We start from the raw sequence: 22,811 nt of genomic DNA on the forward strand, positions 1-22,811 counted from the left end.
TATGTACGAAACTCCCCGGCAATGGCAGCCCATGTTAAATCCCTTGTTTTTTATGATGTCATAAAACCCCACGTATTGACAGCAGCTCAGCCCCGCCCATTTGCACTTCCGTTATTCATTCTAACAGTGTGAAAACTGTTCCAACATGATTGAACAAACGACGACGACAACAACGACAACGACAACCTCCAATCAGGATCATCTCTCAAAGGCCCATGTGACCTAAACACGGCTAGCTACCGACATTAATCTCGCGGTGCAAATGTCGAGCACGGAGCTCGTTTAGAAAGACTGATACCTACAATTAACAAGCTGATCCACTTCTGTATTAGCTCAACATGACAGAACTAATAAGCTCTGCAATCAATCCTCTTTGTGCTCTCTCAATGTGTGATATCAGAGCTAATCAATGATAATTCAAAAAGCGCTGAGAGTAATAGGAGAGAGAAAATGCCAATTGTTTATCCTGCAATTAAGCCGGTCGAGGTGGACGTGCATAATAAAGAGCGCAGCGCAGAATGCTATGCCAAAATATCCCAAATGATGAATTGTGCTGCCTCCAATCAGCCCTGAAACCCCCCCCTCCTCAACCTTGCTCCGCCCACTAACACGTTAGCGTAGCTGGGTTAAACACTTTACCAAAAATCCCATTCAGCTTAATGAGGAAGAGCACAGTACTAACTAGCTAACTATCTCACATTAGCATGTGCTTTACTTTATTAGCACATACACCCTTAAAAACACCCCTAAATTATATAGTAAAATTAATGCTTGTAAACAGACCAGTGACCAATCTCATCTAGGATCACCTGACTGGGGGTGGTTATTACATGGATCTTCAGCTACAGGGAAAACCTCTTGAAGGCAGTTCTTTATAAGGCCTTTACTATAAAGTCTCTACTACTGTCACTGCAGCACCCTCAGCAACCCAATAATAGTGGTCATACCGGTCAACTGAGAAAAGGCTGATTGTCACGGGTCAGAGAACCCTTTTTCATTAGCTGGTTTAAACTTCTTCATCACTGAAAAGGCACAGCATAATGCAAGTAAACAGCCTATTAGATCAGAGTAATCCGTCTTTGACAGTTACGTGGGTTTACTTTGTGAAACGTCACTGATGCACCATGTTGGGAGCACTGTCCAGTGCAATGACCGGTGCAGTGACAGTAGTAGCAACTCATTTTTGGAGCCTTACATTAAAGGCATTTAGCAGATGCTCGTATCCAGAGCGACTTACAAGTGCTTGGCTATTTACTCAAGAAAAAACTTGAAAGTTTGAATAGGCTAATAATTCAGAGATACCTCTAAGTTTAGACTCTACTAAACACAAGTCAGTAAGGTGACCACTCTACTATTCGTCCAAAGGTCTTCGGTCTGCATTTGAAGACAGCAAGCGTTGGATTCCCAGGGGAAGCTCGTTCCACCGTCTTCCGTGTATTTTGAGGGATGGCGGGTCGAGCCGAGCTGTACTTGAAGCTTGAAGGGCTGTGACTTGAAAGCAATACAACTGGAGAAGCAGAAGCAAAGGATGGCAGGAACTCAGGGATGCTATCAAGGCTGCTGCTGCTGCTGCCTCCAACCTCCTTGGGTCCTTGGATACTACCAGCTATCTTGTTTACAGCATAAGTGCATGATCCTGAGGCCCAAGGACATTTCATGGGTGCAGGGTTTCTATTTCTACCAAAGAACTGTGCCAACACAGTCCTAATAACAAAGACATTTGCGTTAGCTTAGCAGCCTTAGCAGCCTTTGTTTGCATTATTTTATATTTCCTGCCATTAAAGCATGCTGTTGCAAATGTCATCATCTAAAGTGAAGCAGACCAGATTACCAAGACCAGATTAACCCATTTCTGCTGCCCTGCCTGGGTGTCTGTTACTTGCATGGCTAATTCAAAACGAGGTACGGCTGTAAGTTTAACGTTAGCTAATTTAGACAGCAGACGATATAGTCCACCACTTCACCTAAGACTACGGATCAGCCTTAACGAAGAACATCTTTAAAATGGACTAAAGCTCTACCACTATGGCTCAGGGATTGCCAGTTTCAATCCCGAGCCATGTCGCTTTGCCATCAGCGGCCGGAGCCTGAGAGAGCACAATTGGCTGTCATCTCTCCGGGTGGGTAGATGGCGCTCTCTACCTTCATTACTTTTTTATGTAATGATACTGGCCTGCACAGGTGTTTGATAGCTGGTGTGGCGGAAGTAGGGACCCGACACTTTCCACCTAAGCGCTTCGTCGACAGTTTGAAAAGAGGCGATGGTCAAATGACCGATACTGTAGCTTGTTAGGTAATGCTAACTCTGCATTCTGTACATTCTGACTCTAAATTCATCAGACTGAATCAAATCTTTGCCAACATTCAGTAAACAGTCGCTACAAAAGCATAGAACATGGACAGGCCTCACCTGATGGGACTCTTGGTGGAGTCAGGGTCCACTGCGGAGACTGTCCCGATGACAGTGCCCACTTTAGCTGCCTCCGAGACGGTCATCCTGCTCAGAGGAGAGGAGAAAACCGGGGGCTCGTCCACATTCTCCACCACCAGCTTGACCATGGCCGTGTCGCTGAACGGGCCCTGAGCCCGGAAGCGCGGGTCAATGTTCTTGTTGGAGGCCTCGATTTTTAGAGTGTAGGTGGGCTTTGTTTCAAAGTCAAGGTTCTGTAGACAAAAACAGACGAGAAAGTGATGAGATGTGATGAGAGATGTGGTGAATTTCACTCTGAGACTCTGAGGTTCGCCGTCTGACTTCAGCTTCTTTAGTTTTGCTTTGAAGCTACAAGGCCAATGTAACTAACAAGTAATATGGAAGCTTGTGTAAAGCAATTAGCATGATGCTAACTGCATCACAAAAAGCCTTCAACTCCCGAATAGACTTGCTCATGTGTTTTCTGTGTGTGGGATGAATTAGATGGCGTGTGGATGATGCTAACTGGTTTACATAAGCTGCCATTGCTTGTTAGCTGCACTGGCCTCAGCGTCAAGTTAAAGAAGCCAAGCACAGACACCAGACATGTCTTAGCTGACTGACTTTATTTGGAATAGGAGGAAAAGCTCTCAGTTGTAGGTTTAACAGATGAAGGCAATGCAGAGGGAAGATCCGTAACCTTGTCAAAACCAACAGAAGGCGCTAGATCGAAATCCCACTTCGAAAACTGACCCGAAAAATGAAAGCACGAGCACAACGACGTCCTGATACCAGCTGACAGGACGGCGGGCCAGGGTCAAAGCTGACTATTGATTTTAGGACAGAGATCCGTGATGCTAAAAATGTATTTTGTAATAGTTTCTCAAGCGGTCATTCATCACACCTGTCGGCTGCTATATGCAGTGAGCGGATGCGTTAACCTGTGGTTTTAGCATTTAGGAGAAAAGCAAAGTGAAGAGTGGCACGGCGTCAGTGACTTTAGCACCAGCTCAAAGGCACGGGCGGGACTTTTTTGGAAGCTGATTCCGGGCAATATTCGACAGCAGCTGCAGCCGTAGCCAGAGATTAACCTCCAGACATTATCTGCAGATGTGATCCCACACCCATCTCTAATTCTCCTATTAGCGCACCCATCATTCTGCACCCGCAGCCAAAGCACATCAGCAGGAACATCGCCCGAGTGTAGAAACACACTGCAAGAAATGATATCTCAGGAAATGAAAACATCTAGTTGATTTACATAATATTTCTCATTATGAAAGTAATAATAATAATAATATTAATAATATAGAATAGTCTAAAAATATGAAGTATTAAATAAATTCCCTGCAAAACAAAACAGCATGGCCAGCTCAAGCTTAGCTCCTCACCAGCATTGAGTATCTATTCATTTCTTTGATGCAACTGATGTAACTATCAAAGACCTGCTTAGCCAAGCTGGTTGACCAGCTTAACCAATATGACCAAACTAGTCGACCAGCATGGCTTAGCTGGTTGACCAGCTTAACTAACATGGCTAGGCGGGTTGACTAGCTTGATCAAACTGGTCGACTAACATGGCCAAGCTGGTCAGCCAACATAACCAACATGGCCGAGCTAGTCGACCAGCATGAACAAACTGGTTGACCAGCATAACCAATAGGGCGAGCATGAGCAAACTGGCCAACCAGCATGACCAGCATAACCAACATGAGCAAGTTGGTCAGCTAGATAGACCAAACTGGTTGAATAGCATGGCAAAGCTGGTTGACTAGCTTAACCAACATGGCTAAGCTGGTTGACCAACATAACCGAACTGGTTGGCCAGCATGACTAAGCTGGTGGATTAGCCTAACCAACATGATCCAGGTAGTCAACCAGCATGGCCAACATTACTGAGCTGGTTGACCAACATGACCAAATGAGTCGGTCAGCATAACCAACATGACCACGCTAGTTAATCAGCATGATTTAACCGCTCAACCATCATGTTCAGCTTGACAGACTCATATGACAACATGCTGTAACTTATGCTGGTTTACCAGTTTAACCATCAGTCTTGACCATCAAGGTCCAGCTCAGACCATCTCCCAGCAGGAACTGGTCCTGGAAATTGTTTGAGCAGGGTTAAGTGGTTTAACGATATCATATATATATATATATATCTCTGATATCGTTATACAATTTTTTTTTGCAGTGCAGGGACATCATTAGCAAGCGCCACTCACGGGCAATTACAGCACCAGTCAAAGGTTTGGACACAAGTTATCACACATGGGTTTTCAACATTTACTGTCAGTATTTCATCAGAAAAGTAGACCTTTTACCAAGTACAGCTGCCTCACAACACACCTGATTGGCTCAGACACATTAACGAGGACACATTCCGCTCATTAACTTTTAACGAGGCGCACGTAGTAATTAGGATGATGTAACAACTGTAGCTGATTGTAGCTGTAACTCAAAATTACAGTAAAGTTTCAAATGGAAAAAAATACTTACTGTATTTAAATTCATTTCTGCAGCAGTCAGACTGTGGACTGCTGGGATACGTAGTTTTAGTGACCTTGACTCCGAAGTGAGCAAAAGCACTGTGCTTTAAATGCACTACAGGTCCAAAATGTTTGTGGACACCCCTTCAGGTTACATCCAGTGCTGCCACAGATGTGCAAATGCACACACACAGCTTGTCTGATCCCTGTAGAGAAGTACTGCCAATAGAATAGGACTCTCTGAAGCAGATACACATGTGACCTATTGGGCTAGAGGGGTATAAAGCCCCCTCAGCACTGAGCTGTGGAGCAGTGGAAAAACACATTCCTGTGTTCTCTGGAATGATGGTGTCCCATCCTATACTTTTTTTATTGGGATGACTTGGGGGGTTGTGGACGAGGTAGGATAGTGATCATCTAAACACCCTGACCTCAATTCATGATATCAAATTCCCACAGCAATGCTCTATTCTAGCAGAATCTAGCAGAAAGCCTTCTTCCCTGGACAGTAGAGACAGTTACTCTACCAAAAGCAGGATACACCTTTTTTTTAAACACTCCTGACTTCAGAAGAAACAATGAATAAACAGGTGTCCCAATACTTTTGTCCAAATAGTGTAACTGCAGCTTAACCTTTATAGAGCGTACCTTCAAAACAATGAGAAACACACAGTATAATCCAGTCAGCTTTGTTTAAACGGTTTTGACCGGTAGGCCTACAGATCCCACTGGACCTGATGACCCCCTCCCCTGGCCGCTCTGTGACCCACCTTTTGCAGAGTTATGACTCCTTCCTGTGTATCAGCGTCTGGCTCGACCCTGAACACCCCGAGGCCATCTCCTTCTATAATTCTGTACTCCATCTCTGCATTGGATCCCACGTCCGAGTCCAGGGCCTTTATCTTGGCCACCACCGATGCCACAGGCAGAGACTCCGGCACCTCAAACTGATAGGATTCTACACACACACAGACACACACACACACACACACACACACACACACACACACAAAAATTATTGATGATGCAATTTCTCTTTCTCTCTTATCACCTGGCTGCTGTGGCCGGTCATGCTGGTCATGTCCCCTGCTGTGTCCTACATTAGCCTCTCCGCTGATTGAGCTGGCTGTGTGGGCAGACTGGGGGTTTGCTCTACAGGTAGCCGTGGGGGAAAAGACCCATAATGAGTTATATATAGGTGCAATCTTTCCCCCGCCTTAAAGACGCTACGAAGAAAAACACGGGGGATTTGAGTTGGGAAGGTGATCTTCCAGGTAATTACACTGCTGCACTTGCCTTCTTCATCACCCCAGTAAATATTAGCAGGATAAAGAAGCAGAAATCTAAAGATGGCAATTTAACTGCATTGATTTTGGAATGTCAATAATATTTACAAAAATGTAGAACAGCTTTAAAAATACAATTAAAATATAGAAATGTCGTTAGTACTCTCCCCCTATCACATGTAATGCTCCCGATCACTGGGAGGATAAGGACTGAGACATGCCTAACAGACCAATTGTGCTCTCTCTGGCTCTGGCTGCTAATGGCGGGCAGCACAGCCTGGGATTCAAACCAGATAAAAGTCCAAGGAAAACTTTACCTGCTATACGGTTAGAACTGATTTTAATCAATTATATTATTATTATTATTATTATTATTATATTCAAATTAAAAACATCAGCTTCATCTTGGGCTAATTGAAGTTCTCGGGTTATAGTTGAGGGCTCCAAGAGGTCCAGTGGACTAAGGTGCCGCCACTATGATACGAGGGTCATATTCCAGGTCATGCTGCTTGTCATCAGCATGAGTCTGAGAAAGCACAATTGGCCCTGCTCTCTCAGGGTTGGGTTGATGGCATGCCCTCCCAATGTTGGTCAGCGCAGGCGTCTGTAAGCTGTTGTATCAGAGCTGGTGATCCGGTGCGTTGACTGTCTAGCAAATCTGCATCAGCGGCAGTGCAAAAAAAGACTTCATATATGACAAAGGAAACGTGTGCTAGTCTCCAGTCTCCTAATGTTGGGCGTATTGGTATTGATAAAGAAGTTCACATATACAGGGACTGGGTAATTGGCCTTCTAAATTGGGTCAAAATTCGGGGGTAAAATTTGAAATACATTTAGTTTTTTTATGCCACCCCTCCAAAATAAATAAATAAATAAATTATATATATATATATATATATATATATATATATATATATATATATATATATATATATATAACAAAACATATATATAACAAAGCATAACGAAACAAAATTTATTTCAAATTTTACCCCTGAATTTTTAGGTAAATATTTTACCTAAATTTTTACCAAAAAGTGTGTAGTTTTATATTATTACACTTTTAATATATATATATTGCTGGGAGTGAAAAGTTAAAAGTGTAATAATATAAAACTACACACTTTTTTTTATTAAAATTTAGGTAAAACATTTAATACATTATAATAATTTTAATACATTATAATAATTTAGAATACTATTGTAATAAATCATTTTAAAAACACTTTAAAATACATTTAGCTACATTTCCTGAGCTGTTTTCAGATGTAAAAAAAGGCTGTTTTGCTAGAACTGATTTAATTAATATTTAATATATGCACTCCAAAATTCTAATTCTCAGCCAAGTTTCTACCATAAAACTTCCCTCCATCACTAAAAACCATGGAAAAATGGTGAAAATGTTTTCTTGTTTACACTGTTTTTCATGACTGCATGAATAGTCCCTCCAGTCACAACTGTGTATTTAGTATATTGATATGAATATATTAATAATAATTATGAATGGTATCAAAATAACTGAATCACACTGTAAAGAAATCTGAGAGCTCCTGAAAGATTAGTAATGAGTTGGATGTCAGTATTATTCGTGTTTTTGGATGCAGCTCTGATGGATCTGTCTTGGAGTGTGATCACCGTACTTCTGGAGAAGCGTGGGGGGTTGTCATTGACGTCAGTCAGCGTGACGGTCACTGACGTGGTTCCAGAGAGGCCGCCCATCTGGCCACCCATGTCCTTGGCCTGGATCACCAGCAGGTACTGGTCCCTTGCCTCTCGGTCCATATTGGGCAGCGCCGTCCTCACGATGCCTGTAAACATTGTTAAACAAACAGTCCCTTTGATATTCGCAATGGTTGTGACCTCATTCCCATAAATGCATTATGTGGTCAAAAGTATTTGGACATCCCGCTCATTCATTGCTTCTTCTGAAATCACAAGTAATAAAAAGAGCTTCTTCTGTTTTTGGTGGAGTAACTATCTCTACTGTCCAGGCCAGAAGGCTTTCTACTAGATTTTGGAGGAGCATTGCTGTGAGGATTTGATTGCATTCAGCCACAAGAGTGCATCGTAAAGTATTGGATGTTCAGTGCACCTTTTGGAGTCAAGAGTGGTACCATTGGACTTTGGGTTCTCTGGAGTGTTGGAGCTCTAACCAATATGTTTGGGATGAGCTAGAGCCTTGCTAATGCTTTTGTCGCTAGTACAGAGCACAGGGAGGCCAACTCCGAGGACTTTTGGACAGGAGCTCAGGGTGACTTCATGGTAGTCGCATAAAGCTGCGCACCCTCCAGGCTTTGGTAAAGCGTTCCCAGAAGAGAAGAGGCTGTTCCAGAGGTAGAGGGCAGAGGGAAACATTTATACCCTATTTATACTCTTGGTTTCAGAGGGAACGTTGGATAAAACAGGTGTCTATGAACTTTAGGACAGTATAGTGTAGCACAGAGGGACGCTAGCAGAGTGGCTGAACGGCTCAGTCTTCAGAGCTCCTGTAGACTGTGGCTGTGTCATAATTATAACAGGATTATCTTGTTTTATAGCGTAGACCTTCTCCAGGCTGCGCATTCAGTCTTGACAAAAGCATATCATAATAATGCCTCTCCACGATAGGTCATCTTTACCCACGTCTGCGCCGGACTCGGAATTAATTTCCTCTCCGGATCCTTGTTGGTTTTGGCATTATCGGCGGTTGACTCATTCCCGCGCGATTAAACAGCCCCTCTCGTTTCCGTCTTGTGCCTAGACTGTTTGAGATAAACCCTAATCAATAGGCACTGCTATTTACCATGTCTGGCATTTGCTGCTTCCACATGCTGGAGGGGAGGCAAAAAATGTCTAAAATTAGCCTATACTCTTAAAAAGAACTTTAATCAAGGGCTGTAATTTACCCATGATGACAGACCTCATGTGGACGCAGCGATGCCCTCCGTTCACTGCTAGCGTGCTGATTAGGCTAAAGCTTTATTTTCATGTAATCAGGTGCTAATGTGCGCCGCTAACTTCATCCAAACTTCATCAACTTGTTCCGCGACTTGGGAGCGAAATCAAAACAGCGAGCTCCCGATGAGTCCATTCCGTGAATTTGAAAGTATAAAACTCACAGGTGTAAACTGTGCACTGTGTCCAAATGTTTGCGGACACCCCTACCAATGAATGCGTTCAACCACTTTAATTTGCACACATTGCTGACAAAGATGTGCAAATGCACGCAGACAGCTTGTCTAGTCCCTGTAAAGAAGTATTGCAGATAGAATAGGATTCTCTGGAGTCAGGTACTCTCCTAAAGCCAGGCGTGGGCTAGAGGGGTGTAAAGCCCCCCCAGCATTGAGCTGTGGAGCAGTGGAAGAACAGTGTTCTCTGGAATGATGGTTGGTGGTGCTTCATCCAGTACTTTTGGGATAGGTTTGGAGGTTGGGGGGGATGAGGTGGGGTGGTGATTATCCAACATCCCGATCTCACATACGCACCTGTGGCTCTAGGCAAAGCCTTCTTTCTTGGAATGTAGAGAGAGCTCCTCCAACAAAAGCAGGATCCACTCTTTTTTTATTACCATTAATTTAAGAAGAAACAATGAATGAGCAGGTGTCCCAATACTTTTGTCCATGTAGTGTATGTGTAAGAATAAATCACATGTATTAACTTCAAATATAAATCCTAAAAACTGAACATATACATTTTGCAAGACATGTCATGTATAGTCATGGATAAATCATACGACTTTGCAAGTAGTAACTTTTTTAAAGTAGAAGCAGTACAAATCATGTAAATTCATGGTTATAAAGCATGATAAAATAAGAATTGTACAAATTAGCTTCAATAAATCATGTATATATTGAATGTATAAATTTCATTATTATAAATTATGTATAAATCATACATATGCATTTTGCAGTTAGAACTTATAGTTAATACAAGTTTTATAAATGTATAAATGTACATATTAACTTTTTAAGTAGCAATCACAGGTAAACTGTATGTATCCTATGTATAATTCTATGTATAAATTAAAAGTTAGATAAAGATGAAGTAGAAACCATTGTTATAAACTTTGCAAACAAAAGTCACATGCAAATTGTATGCATCATGGTAAAATAACTGTAAAATTATGTATAAATTGTACGTATAAAGTTTTACTTTTAAATGTTTGTATATGTTTAAAAGTTTGTATAAGTCACACATATAAACCTACACTGTATCAAATATGTATATAAAATATTACAAATTGTGGTAATACATTTAGGTCACATATAAATAGTGTAAATATCGTAAGTATAACAATGTATAAATCATACACATAAACCTTGCAAGTAGAAGTTGTACATTTAAACTTTGAGTATAAATAATGTATAAATGTGCATATTTACTTTTTTTGTTGAAATCACAGATAAATTGTTGTCATAAACTTTGCAAATATAAGTCACATGGAAATTGTATATATAATATCAATAAATTTATAACAATATAATTATATAGATATTATAAGTATGTATAAATTGTACATATAAACTTCACAAGTACACATAACTTACAAAATTTAAACGCAGAAATCATGTATAAATCATGTTTATATGTATAAATCTTAAGTATACTTTGCACAAGTTTACATTCATATATAAATCACATGCATAAGCATCACACGTTTAAATTTAGCAAGCATAAATCAGCCCTGAATCTGCACACCAAGTATCTCCTCATGTGAAAGCTCATAGTAGGTAGATGTGGCTATGGAGTGTCTGAGCTGTCATGGCTGCTCAACCTGCATTATTTAATCTCAGGATTGTACTCCCGCTGTGACAGACCAAGATCTATCACGAGATCCTACCACAGCCCTGTGAGATATGGCTTTTCATGCCGTACCGCTGGTCACATTTGAGGAATCTAGACAATAAATCCTCTAAAAATATTCCACGGAATAATCAGCGCATCTCCGGCATGTCAGGGGGTCGAGCAGTTTTAACTTGCTCGGTTTTAACTGCAGGTCCATGAGGGCTGGGGAGAGCAGGGACGGGGACGGAAAATCCTGCCCTCCTTTGACAGGCATCGGCATTCCGAGTTTTGTTATGGTGACATGATTTTGCCTTCAGTTAAGTTTAGTATGGGTGAGCTGACACACTGTAGCCAGTTGCCCTAGCAAGTGACCTATAAATAACACATACTGTATTCAGAATCTAGTAGAATCTTATTTTCCAGTGTTTTTACTGTATGCAAACCTACACACTCTCTGGCATCTGGGTCTCTAAAGATGTTAGAAAGGTTGGAAGCTGTGTTATCTTAATGGTTTAATGGTATTTAAGGGTTCTTTGGTAAAGATAACCTGCTATATAAAATCAAACCCTTTTTTAATGGTAGAAACTACAATTGTGGTGTCTTAAAACTGGACTGTTCATTGAATGGATAGTTCTTCACATATGCAAGTGTGCAGAACCTCTTAAAAGCCTAAGGAACCCTTACAGGATGTAAAGCTTCTTATAGCAATTGAAGACTTTTCCTAGAACCATTCATTCAAGTCAAGAACCAATCTGGAACCTTTAGTATTAGAGTGTATAGTTTGATGAAAAGAGCTATGGATCTTTGGCAGCACATTAGCATCTCCAAACAGTGAGGGCTGTTTTTTTGATTACTTGTTTACTGCTGTGTTTGTACCTGTCTTGGGCTCCACAGAGAAATACGGCTGTCCCTCCAGAATGCTGTAGATGACTCTGGCACTGTTGCCGTATGTGGGGTCATCTGCATCAGTTGCTTTCACCTCCACCACAGATGTACCTGAAAAACCACAGTAACGTCAATATTATATTATCTGGGTTTACCGTTTTCAGTAAATAATTGACACTGACATGGTAGAGGTGCATGGTGGCGCCGGAAAACCTCTACAGTGGTACCAACCGCAATGTAGGCTTAGGTTACCTGTAAGGTTCCAATGCATACACATACGTCTACGAGCAAGTAAGCAAGCAAGCAAAAGCCTGATTCAAGTTTTTTTGCATGTTATCAACACAACCATACCATAAAACTCTGCTTACCCTACAGCATGCCTTTCAAAGACCAGCCAACATCCCCGAAAAACAGGCCGCAATACACTACATTATTATATACTGTAAAAAAAATAGCTCAGATAAACATGCAGTAAAGGGCTGCAAAGCAAACAACAGACTCCCTTATTTAACAGCAAAATTATCATAAAGAACAGTTCAGCGTAAAATAACAACAGTAAGCAACTGCAAACCCGAACAAAGCTGGTATAGGATAAATGAAGGCAGTATCAATACGTGCAGAAGTGAGAGTTTGCTAGATCTGGACGACCAGATCTCACACCAGGTTGTGATTCTCAAAGAACCAAACCATTAAAAGAATTGATTTTAAGAAAAATAACCGTTATTTAACCTCACCCAGTGAACCTGGAATATGACCCGAGAACTAAACTCTACACCAGCCTTCTACTCAACTATAGGGTGATCGTACATCGTGAGCATCTCCTGAAGACCAAACTATAGACTATGAAACAAGCTAGAAATATAACTGTACCAACTGTATTCTGACCCTCTGAGCTCAGCCTATGAGAAGACTATGAGAAACAGCCAGATGCAATGCACTAGTATTCCTAACGAGTTGAAGTTCATTCTGTTTCCCCCGATTATTTGCTTGCTAACACGCAAGATAAGCACCGGAAATGTTGAACTTGCAATGACCTATAGCTAGTGACATTAGCACCAATCATTGGCCATGTGGAGTGGAGAGTAGATGCAGCCAAAACTGTATCTCATTCTTAAGCTCATTATTCAGTACAAATCCAAATGATTTGCTGTTTTTACAGTTTCCTTTTTAAGAGAGAGTGGTTAGAAAAATTAACTGAATTATATGCAAGGTGCGTATAGGATTATGGCTGTCAGTGACACGACACCTGTATCAAGCACAGTGATTTCGCACAGTTAAAAACTTCTTAAAAACACTTACTATCTTCGCATGTAAAACTCACAAACCTGCACTAAAACTTACAAACTTCAGAAGTCTTAATCATACGTGCAAACTTTGTAAGTAAAAATCACACATACAAACTTTGCAAGTATGAACACATTTACAACTTTTACAATTTCCTGTTTTGATTGTTTGTTTTTCCATTGTCTTCTGAAAGTAGATGGAAATTTCAAGGCTGGACAAATGATGTGGACTGCAGGCGGTTTCTTGTATGGCACACACTTTATTTTTCATTCTCATCCTGATTGATTCCATGTGTTGGTTGGAATGTGGCTGTTACATACAAGGACACATCAAGCGAATCCAAAAGCATACAATGCCACTTGCCACAATGTGCTTGTCTGTGGACTTTCACTAGGTTTTATTGAATCTGCTGCCTTTTCAGTCCTGCTGTTGTGTACTTTCACCACTGTCTTGTCACTCTGTTTGTTCAGCGTTCCATTCACGGCACCAACTGCCTAGATAGTTTTCTTTATCAGACGACAGTCACAGGCTTTATGTCATTTTTTCCCCTGAATGTAATCCTTTTTTTGCTGAACAGCATGCCTCTCTCTCTTGCTAGCATCCGATCCGTGTGAGAACCTGGCCTTTAGAACCGTAGCGCGGCTGTCTGTGCTCCGGTACGACACCGCAAAGGAAAGTTTAATGTCGCCCGGCTTGCCGGCTGATATTTCCCAGATAGATTTTATTTAAACTGTAAAACGGCTAATGGAAAGTGCCAGGCCTTCATCTGAGTGCAATTTACAGGCCGCGGGCGCTGTTCGGGAAAAAAGGCACAGATTATCCTTAAATGCGTTTGCTCATAAAAGGACTAAATAAGACGTTTGGGGACAAGCCCAGTTTGTGTCAAATCCGAAACCCAAACATCTGGAGGACGCCTCTGGGAGCACACCAGCTGAAAGAAAGCAGGAAGCCTCTGTAATGTGGTGGCATGCGGACCTCAGCACAACACATTTCACTCGCAATCAAAGGATGAGACTTTCACTTCTGAACCGCAGCAGCGAGATCAGACCAAGCTGCCTTAATCACTGGGGGAATTTCCACAGTACCAGTGAAGGGTCTGGACACAACTACTCATAGTGTTGTAGTCAAAACCATTACAATATTAGAGTCTGAGTCAGGACCAAGAGTTTGTGGTATTTAAGTCAGAGTCAGGACCAAGACTTTTTGTATTCAAGTCCGAGTCAAGACCAGAAACTCTATGGTATTCAGAGTCAGAGTCAGCACCAAGTCTTTTGGTATTCAAATCTGATTCAAGACCAAGACTTTGTGGCGTTCAAGTTTCTCATATTCATGTCTGAGTCAAGACCGAAAACTCTGTGGTATTCATGTCTGAGTCAGGACCAAGACTTTATGGCATTTAAGTCTGAGTCAAGAGCACTACTTTACGGCATTTAGGTCTGAGTCAAGACCAAGATTTTATGGCATTCAAGTCTGAGTCAAGACAAAGACTTTGTGGTATTCATGTCCGAGTCAAGACCAAGACTTTGCAGTATTCAAACTTGAGTAAATGCCCCGACTTTGTACAATTTGGGTCCGAGTCACAATCTTGACTTTGTAATTTTGCAGTCATGACCAAGACTTTGTAATTTTGAAGTCCGAGTCAAGAACAACACTTTGTAGTATTTCAATCCAAGTCAAGACCAAGATCTTGTGGAATTTAAGTCAGAGTCAGCACCAAGTCTTTTGGCATTCAAGTCCAAGAAAGTCCAAGTCCAAAAACTCTGTGGTATTCCTGTCTGTGTCAGGACCAAGATTGCAATATTCAAACCTGAGTAAATGCCCTGACTTTGTACAATTTGGGTCCGATCCACAATCTCGACTTCGAGTCAAGAACAACACTTTGTGGTATTTAAGTCAGAGTCAGCATCAAGTCTTTTGGTATTTAAGTCTGAGTCAAGACCAAGATCTTTGTCGTATTCATGTCCGAGCTAGGACCAAAAACTGGTATTCCTATATTTGGGTCCGAGTCACAATCTCAGTCAGCACCAAGTTTTTTGGTATTCAAATCTGAGTCAAGACCAAGACTTTATGGCAGTCAAGACAAATAGTTTCTCATATTCATGTCCGAGTCAAAACCAAAAACTCTGTGGTATTCCTGTCTGTGTCAGGACCAAGATTGCAGTATTCAAATTATTAATTTGGGTCCGATCCACAATCTCGACTTTGTAATATTGCAGTCAAGACCAAGACTTTGTAATTGTGAAGTCGGAGTCAAGAACAACACTTTGTGCTATTTAAGTCAGAGTCAGCATCAAGTCTTTTGGTATTTAAGTCCGAGTCAAGACCAAGATCTTTGTCGTATTCATGTCTGAGCTAGGACCAAAAACTGGTATTCCTATATTTGGGTCCGAGTCACAATCTTGACTTTGTAATATTGCAGTCAAGACCAAGACTTTGTCATTTTAAAGTCTGAGTCAAGATCAAGACTTTGTAGTATTTCAATCCGAGTCAAGACCAAGATTTTGAGGGTTACTTTCCAAGTTGTATATGTAATTGTGAGGACAGTAAAACAGCGATAAATCTGAAAACATCGGTCATATTCAATATTATTTTCTTTAGAATATGTATCTCTTGGATTTTAAAAAAGGCCACAGACTGTCTCCGGCATCAGGCAGTGTATCCATAACGGTTTCATATAACAACCTTTTGTGATTGAGCTTTTAGAGGCATTAAACTCTTCAGACGTCTGGTTCCCGTCACGCCCACTGTGAGCAATTCTGACTGTACGTTTCAGAGAGTGTTTCACACTAAACCACTCTGGATGACTGTGTTTATCCTGAGCATTATGCAGAAACTTTGAGAAAGCACGAGCCTTTGGATCAGACAGTCTTTCTAAGATAATGAAATCTACTACAGCCTTATGCTACGGAGAGCCACAGAGGACACTCAGTATTAGATACACAGCAGATATTGACAGAAGTTGAAGTGCATCCTGTAAAGCTCAGATTTCCTGCTCGCAAAAACCCTCTCGGCAACTTTAAAGAGTTGCTCTGCTCTGTGAGTCTTATATTTATATATTCCCCAACATCAATTCTGCTCCCTTCCCTCATTTGCTGATGCAGTTAAAAAGACACTGAGTTGTTTAATAAGTTTCCGAAAATTGGCAAAGCTTCAGATATGCCCTTAAACCAGCAGCGCTCCCAGCTAAAATAAGACTGGACAGGCCTGTATTGGGTATTAATTAGAGCTGAAGCGCTGTAGCAGTTGGCTAATAATATTGACCAAAAAAAAAAGATAATAATAAAATAAATATATAAAAGCTTAGAGGTATCTTTTGGATTCTCGCTGATATAAACTAGCTAAGGGTGTTTCTGAATAAACAGTGAAGCACTTTTGTAAGTCGCTCTGGAGAAGAGAGCATCTGCTAAACGCCTTCAATGTAAATATGGCTAATGCTACGTTAGGTAAAGCCATTCTACACGCTAGTTGGATGCTAGTCTCGCCAATCATTCAATGCTATGCTAGATGCTAGATGGCTAATTCTATCTTTAGCTGGTTAATTCTTTAGCAAGTGCTGATTTTCTTAATGTCTCTTTAGTAAGGTAATGGCTAAATCCAAATGCTAGCTGGTTAATAGGTTCTTTCGTTAGCTAATATAGTTGCTATTTCTAGTTCAGTAGCCATATAGTTGCTATTTAGCTAATTCCTTCTTTAACTGGCTAATGTTCTGCTACATGCTAGCTGGTATGCTATGCTAGATGGCTAATTCTATCTAACGCTAAATGCCTCTTTAGTCAGGTGAGGGCAACAAAAAAGCTAAATACTAATCGGTTAACTGTTTTTTTTTTCGTTAGTTAAAGTTCTGTTAGATACTGTTAGATAGTTGGTTACTCTCTCTTAAATTTGGCTAAGCTATGCTAGGTAAAGTTGGCTAACTTTCTTTTTAGCTGGCTAATTCTCCCTGTAGTTGGATAATGCCATATAGCTACTAGTTGGCTAATTTTTCTTTAACTGGCTAATATCCTGCTAGATGCTATCTGGTATACTATGCTAGATGCTAGATGGCTAATTCTATCTAATGCTAAATGTCTAAATGTCTCTTTAGTCAGGTGAGGGCAACGAAAAAGCTAAATAGTAATCGGTTAATAGGTTGTTTTGTTAGCTGAAGTTCTGCTAGATACTAGTTGGTTACTGTTTCTTAAGTTTAACTATGCTAGGTAAAGTTGGCTAACTAGCATAGTATAGATAGCATGCTATGCTAGATGCTAGATGGTGAATTCTATCTAATGCTAGTTGTCTAAATGTCTCTTTAGTCAGGTGAGGGCAACGAAAAAGCTAAATACTAATCGGTTAACTGTTTTTTTTTATTAGCTAAAGTTCTGCTAGATACTAGTTGGTTACTCTCTCTTAAATTTGGCTAAGCTATGCTAGGTAAAGTTGGCTAACTTATTTTAGCTGGCTAATTCGCCCTGTAGTTGGGTAATGCCATATAACTGCTAGTTGGCTAATTCCTTTTTTAACTGGCTAATGTTCTGCTACATGCTATCTGGTATACTATGCTAGATGCTAGATGGCTAATTCTATCTAATGCTTATTCTATCTAATAATTTCTTCTTTAACTGGCTAATGTCCTGCTAGATGCTAGTTGGTTAATTGTCTCGTTAACCATTTAATGCTATGCTAGATGGCTAATTTCATCTAATGCTAGTTGTCTAAATGTCTCTTTAGTCAGGTAAGGGCAACAAAAAAGCTAAAATACTAATCAGTTAACTGGTTCTTTCGTTAGTTAAAGTTCTGCTAGATACTAGTTGGTTACTCTCTCTTAGGTTTGGCTAAGCTATGCTAGGTAAAGTTGGCTAGCTTTTTTTTAGCTGGCTAATTCTCAGTGTAGTTGGGTAATGCCATATAACTGCTAGTTGGCTAATTTCTTCTTTAACTGGCTAATGTCCTGCTAGATGCTAGTTGGTTAATTGTCTCGTTAACCATTTAATGCTATGCTAGATGCTAGATGGCTAATTTCATCTAGTGCTAGTTGTCTAAATGTCTCTTTAGGTAGGTCAGCGCATCTAAAAAGCTAAATGCTAGCTGGTTAACTGGTTCTGCTAGATACTAGTTGGTTACTCTCGCTTAAGTTTGGCTAAGCTGGGCTAGATAAAGTTGGCTAATTAATTCTCCTGAACTGGCTAATGTCCTGCTAGCTGCTTTTCGACTAATCCTTAGGTGACGTTCTTTTTAGCATGCTACGTATGTTATTATGAGAACATTGGTTCTAGCCCCATCTAAATGTCCGAGCCAGCTCACGTCTCGCTTTCAGCTGCTAATAGACTTTAATTAGCGAGAGAAGGAAAAACCTAGGCCGTACACCTTGACGTCACATGGTCCTTCTGGTTGACCCGGCAGTAGCGGTTCAACGCCGCCGCGCTCGCCTCTTAATAAAGCCGTAATGTGTGAAAAATGAGCAGGCGAGGCCGTCATCATCAGCATCTGCTGCGGATTTGCTCTCCTAGAAGTCAAAAGCGAGAGAGCGAGATGTGTCCAGGTGCCACGAAGGTCCGCAGCCGCAAACAATCTCCTGCTTCTTAATTACCAAATTAAATTAATCATTTTCTCATTAATCAAGTCCATTCATCACTACTCAGCCGCTAATGATTTTAAATTGATCTGTAACGCAGTCAATGAGAAGCAGGGTCGCATGCATTCGCAGGGGCTAATGGCTTTGCTCCCAGGTTCTGGACGGACACTGGCGGCCGGCATGTTAATTGCTCTTATAAAACAGCGTGTCGACTCTCTCCCCCCTGATTGTCAGCCATTATAAGCGCCGCATGGGCAAACAGTGGCAAACAGAGCGCTGCTTTCAGCGGGAGAACGTGTAAATATTGTCTGTCCTGTGATTGATTTACTGGGGGTTATATCGCTAAGTGAGGTTCATCAGTCTGTGGAGTGAGCTAAAGGTACGCTCCTCAAATAAATGCTTATTTCTCACGGAACTGGAGCACTGCCAATTAACCCAGACATTTCTGCCAATGACGAACGCGCATCTCGTTTGAAGCGCACCGGACGGATCGTTTAAGCTAATTGACAGAAGCGTTCAGTCACAGACAAGATCAGGGACATTTGCTACATTTCTAGCGGACTAGCAGTGATGTCAACAGACTTCAGTCACTCTACCTTTTCAGTATTCGAGTCCGAGTCAAGACCAGGACTTTGTGGTGCTCAAGTCCGAGTCAAGACCAGGACTTTGTGGTGCTCAAGTCCGAGTCAGGATTAAGACTTTGTGGTATTCAAGTCAGAGTCTGGATTAAGACTTTGTGGTATTCAAGTCCGAGTCAGGATTAAGGCTTTGTGGTATTCAAATCTGAGTCTGGATTAAGACTTTGTGGTATTTAAGTTCAAGTCAGGACCAGGACTTTGTGGTACTCAAGTCTGAGTCAAGATCAGGACTTTGTGGTGCTCAAGTCTGAGTCAAGATCAGGACTTTGTGGTGCTCAAGTCTAGGTCAGGATCAGGACGTTGTGGTGCTCAAGTCTTTAAGTTTGAGTCAGGACCAGGACGTTGTGGTACTCAAGTCCGAGTCAGGATTAAGACTTTGTGGTATTCAAGTCCGAGTCAGGATTAAGACTTTGTGGTATTCAAGTCCGAGTCAGGATTAAGGCTTTGTGGTATTCAAATCTGAGTCTGGATTAAGACTTTGTGGTATTTAAGTTCAAGTCAGGACCAGGACTTTGTGGTACTCAAGTCCGAGTCAGGATTAAGACTTTGTGGTATTCAAGTCAGAGTCAGGACCAGGACTTTGTGGTACTCAAGTCCGAGTCAGGATTAAGACTTTGTGGTATTCAAGTCAGAGTCAGGATTAAGACTTTGTGGTATTCAAGTCTGAGTCTGGATTAAGACTTTGTGGTATTCAAGTCCGAGTCTGGATTAAGACTTTGTGGTATTTAAGTCAGAGTCAGGATTAAGACTTTGTGGTATTCAAGTCAGAGTCAGGATTAAGACTTTGTGGTATTCAAGTCCGAGTCAGAATTAAGACTTTGTGGTATTCAAGTCCGAGTCTGGATTAAGACTTTGTGGTATTCAAGTCCGAGTCAGGATTAAGACTTTGTGGTATTCAAGTCCGAGTCAGGACCAGGACTTTGTGGTATTCAAGTCCGAGTCAGGATTAAGACTTTGTGGTATTCAAGTCTGAGTCTGGATTAAGACTTTGTGGTATTCAAGTCCGAGTCTGGATTAAGACTTTGTGGTATTTAAGTCAGAGTCAGGATTAAGACTTTGTGGTATTCAAGTCAGAGTCAGGATTAAGACTTTGTGGTATTCAAGTCCGAGTCTGGATTAAGACTTTGTGGTATTCAAGTCCGAGTCAGGATTAAGACTTTGTGGTATTCAAGTCCGAGTCAGGACCAGGACTTTGTGGTATTCAAGTCCGAGTCAGGATTAAGACTTTGTGGTATTCAAATCCGAGTCAGGACCAAGACCTTGTAAAGGCCCTGTGTTGACATATTTGATAACTGAATGGAAGTTACTTGGACTGAACTGGATTATAAATATAAATATTTTTGTGTCTAATTAAATTGAACTGAACTGAGCTGAACTGAATTTCCAGATGAATTCTTTAAGAGTCTCCTGCAATAAAGGAAGTCCTACAGAAACGCGCTGTACTTGAAAAGAAACTCAACGGCAGTTTCATCACTAATTCAAGGGCTGAAACTCAAAACGTCCAGCAGCGGTGAGTCACCGCCCTCATTACGATTACGCTCACTTACCCACTGGAGACATCTCAGGCACGTAGGCCTGATAGGGGCCATCCGGGAACTTGGGCTCGTTGTCGTTGATGTCCTGGACCTTGATGACAAACTCAGACTCGGGCTCCACGGGCAGGTTGGTGGCACGGTCGCGGGCCTGTGCTCGCAGGGTGTAGTAGGCCTGTTCCTCACGGTCTAACCGCTTGGTGGCGTGGATGTCGCCTGTGTTTTCATCGATGGTGAAAATGGTGGTGGCCCCTTCGCCGTTGAGAACATACTTTATCCTGCCTTCGCCTCTGTCCACGTCAGAGTGCAGCTGCAGAGAGAAGAGAGAGAGGAAATACAGTGACTTTATATCCATTTCTGTCCATTTTCTTCAACTGAACTGAACTGAACTGAACTGAACTGAACTGAACTGGGCTGTGCTAAACTGAACTGGGCTGTGCTAAACTGAACTGGGCTGTGCTAAACTGAACTGGGCTGTGCTAAGTTGAACTGAACTGGGCTGTGCTAAGTTGAACTGAACTGGGCTGTGCTAAGTTGAACTGAACTGAACTGGGCTGTGCTAAACTGAACTGAACTGGGCTGTGCTAAGTTGAACTGAACTGAACTGAACTGAATTGAACTGAACTGGGCTGTGCTAAGTTGAACTGAACTGAACTACTTTGAACTGAACTGAACTACTTTGAACTGAACTACTTTGAACTGAACTGAACTACTTTGAACTGAACTGAATTGAACTGAACTGAACTGAACTACTTTGAACTGAACTGAACTGAACTACTTTGAACTGAACTGAACTGAATTGAACTAAACATAATTGAACTGAACTAAGCTGAACTGAACAGAATTGAACTGAACTAAGCTGAACTGAACTGAACTGGGCAAAATGGAACTGAACTGAACTGAAGTAAGCTGAACTGAACTGAACTGAGCAAAATGGAACTGAACTGAACTGAAGTAAGCTGAACTGAACCGAACTGAACTGAGCTGTGCTAAATTGAACTGAACTGAAGTAAGCTGAACTGAACTGAGCTGTGCTAAGTTGAACTGAACTGAATTGAACTGAATTGAACTGAACTGAACTGAACTACTTTGAACTGAACTGAACTGAACTGAACTACTTTGAACTGAACTGAACTACTTTGAACTGAACTGAATTGAACTGAACTGAACTGAACTACTTTGAACTGAACTGAACTGAATTGAACTAAACAGAATTGAACTGAACTAAGCTGAACTGAACTGAACTGGGCAAAATGGAACTGAACTGAACTGAAGTAAGCTGAACTGAACTGAGCAAAATGGAACTGAACTGAACTGAAGTAAGCTGAACTGAACCGAACTGAACTGAGCTGAACTGAACCGAACTGAACTGAGCTGTGCTAAATTGAACTGAACTGAAGTAAGCTGAACTGAACCGAACTGAACTGAACTGAGCTGTGCTAAATTAAACTGAACTCAGCTGAACTGAGCTGTGCTAAACTGAACTGAACTGAACTAAGCTGAACTGAACTGAACTGAATTGAACTGAACTTAGCTGAACTGAACTGAACTGAATTGAACTGAACTTAGCTGAACTGAACTGAACTGAATTGAACTGAACTGAACTGAGCTGAACTGAACTGAATTGAACTGAACTGAATTGAACTGGACTGGACTGAACTGAACTGAACTGAATTAAACTGAACTGAACTGAATTCAACTGGACTGAACTGAATTGAACTGAACTAAGCTGAACTGAACTGATATGAACTGAACTGAACTGAACTGAACTGAACTGAACTGAATTCAACTGGACTGAACTGAACTGAACTGAACTGATATGAACTGAACTGAACTGAATTGAACTGAACTGATATGAACTGAACTGGACTGAACTGATATGAACTGAACTGGACTGAACTGAATTGAACTGAATTGAACTGAACTGGCTCAATGTTCCCGCTGTAATATAGGAACAGCCCTCATCAGT

At 41.3% G+C, this 22,811-nt stretch overlaps 1 protein-coding gene across 1 annotated transcript in view; it reads right to left on the reverse strand.

Moving 5' to 3' along the window:
- Positions 1-22,811, reverse strand: part of cdh7a (cadherin 7a) — a 102,008-nt gene that overhangs the window by 44,657 nt on the left and 34,540 nt on the right. The window contains exons 3-7 of the mRNA XM_072668407.1: positions 20,858-21,152; positions 11,829-11,948; positions 7,829-7,996; positions 5,673-5,860; positions 2,411-2,664 (exon numbers count right to left, since the gene is read on the reverse strand). Of these exons, the coding sequence (XP_072524508.1) occupies positions 2,411-2,664; positions 5,673-5,860; positions 7,829-7,996; positions 11,829-11,948; positions 20,858-21,152 (1,025 nt within the window). The remainder of the gene's footprint in view (positions 1-2,410; positions 2,665-5,672; positions 5,861-7,828; positions 7,997-11,828; positions 11,949-20,857; positions 21,153-22,811) is intronic.

This window comes from Salminus brasiliensis, chromosome 23 (assembly GCF_030463535.1).
Source record: "Salminus brasiliensis chromosome 23, fSalBra1.hap2, whole genome shotgun sequence".
In the NCBI taxonomy this organism is placed as follows: domain Eukaryota; kingdom Metazoa; phylum Chordata; class Actinopteri; order Characiformes; family Bryconidae; genus Salminus; species Salminus brasiliensis.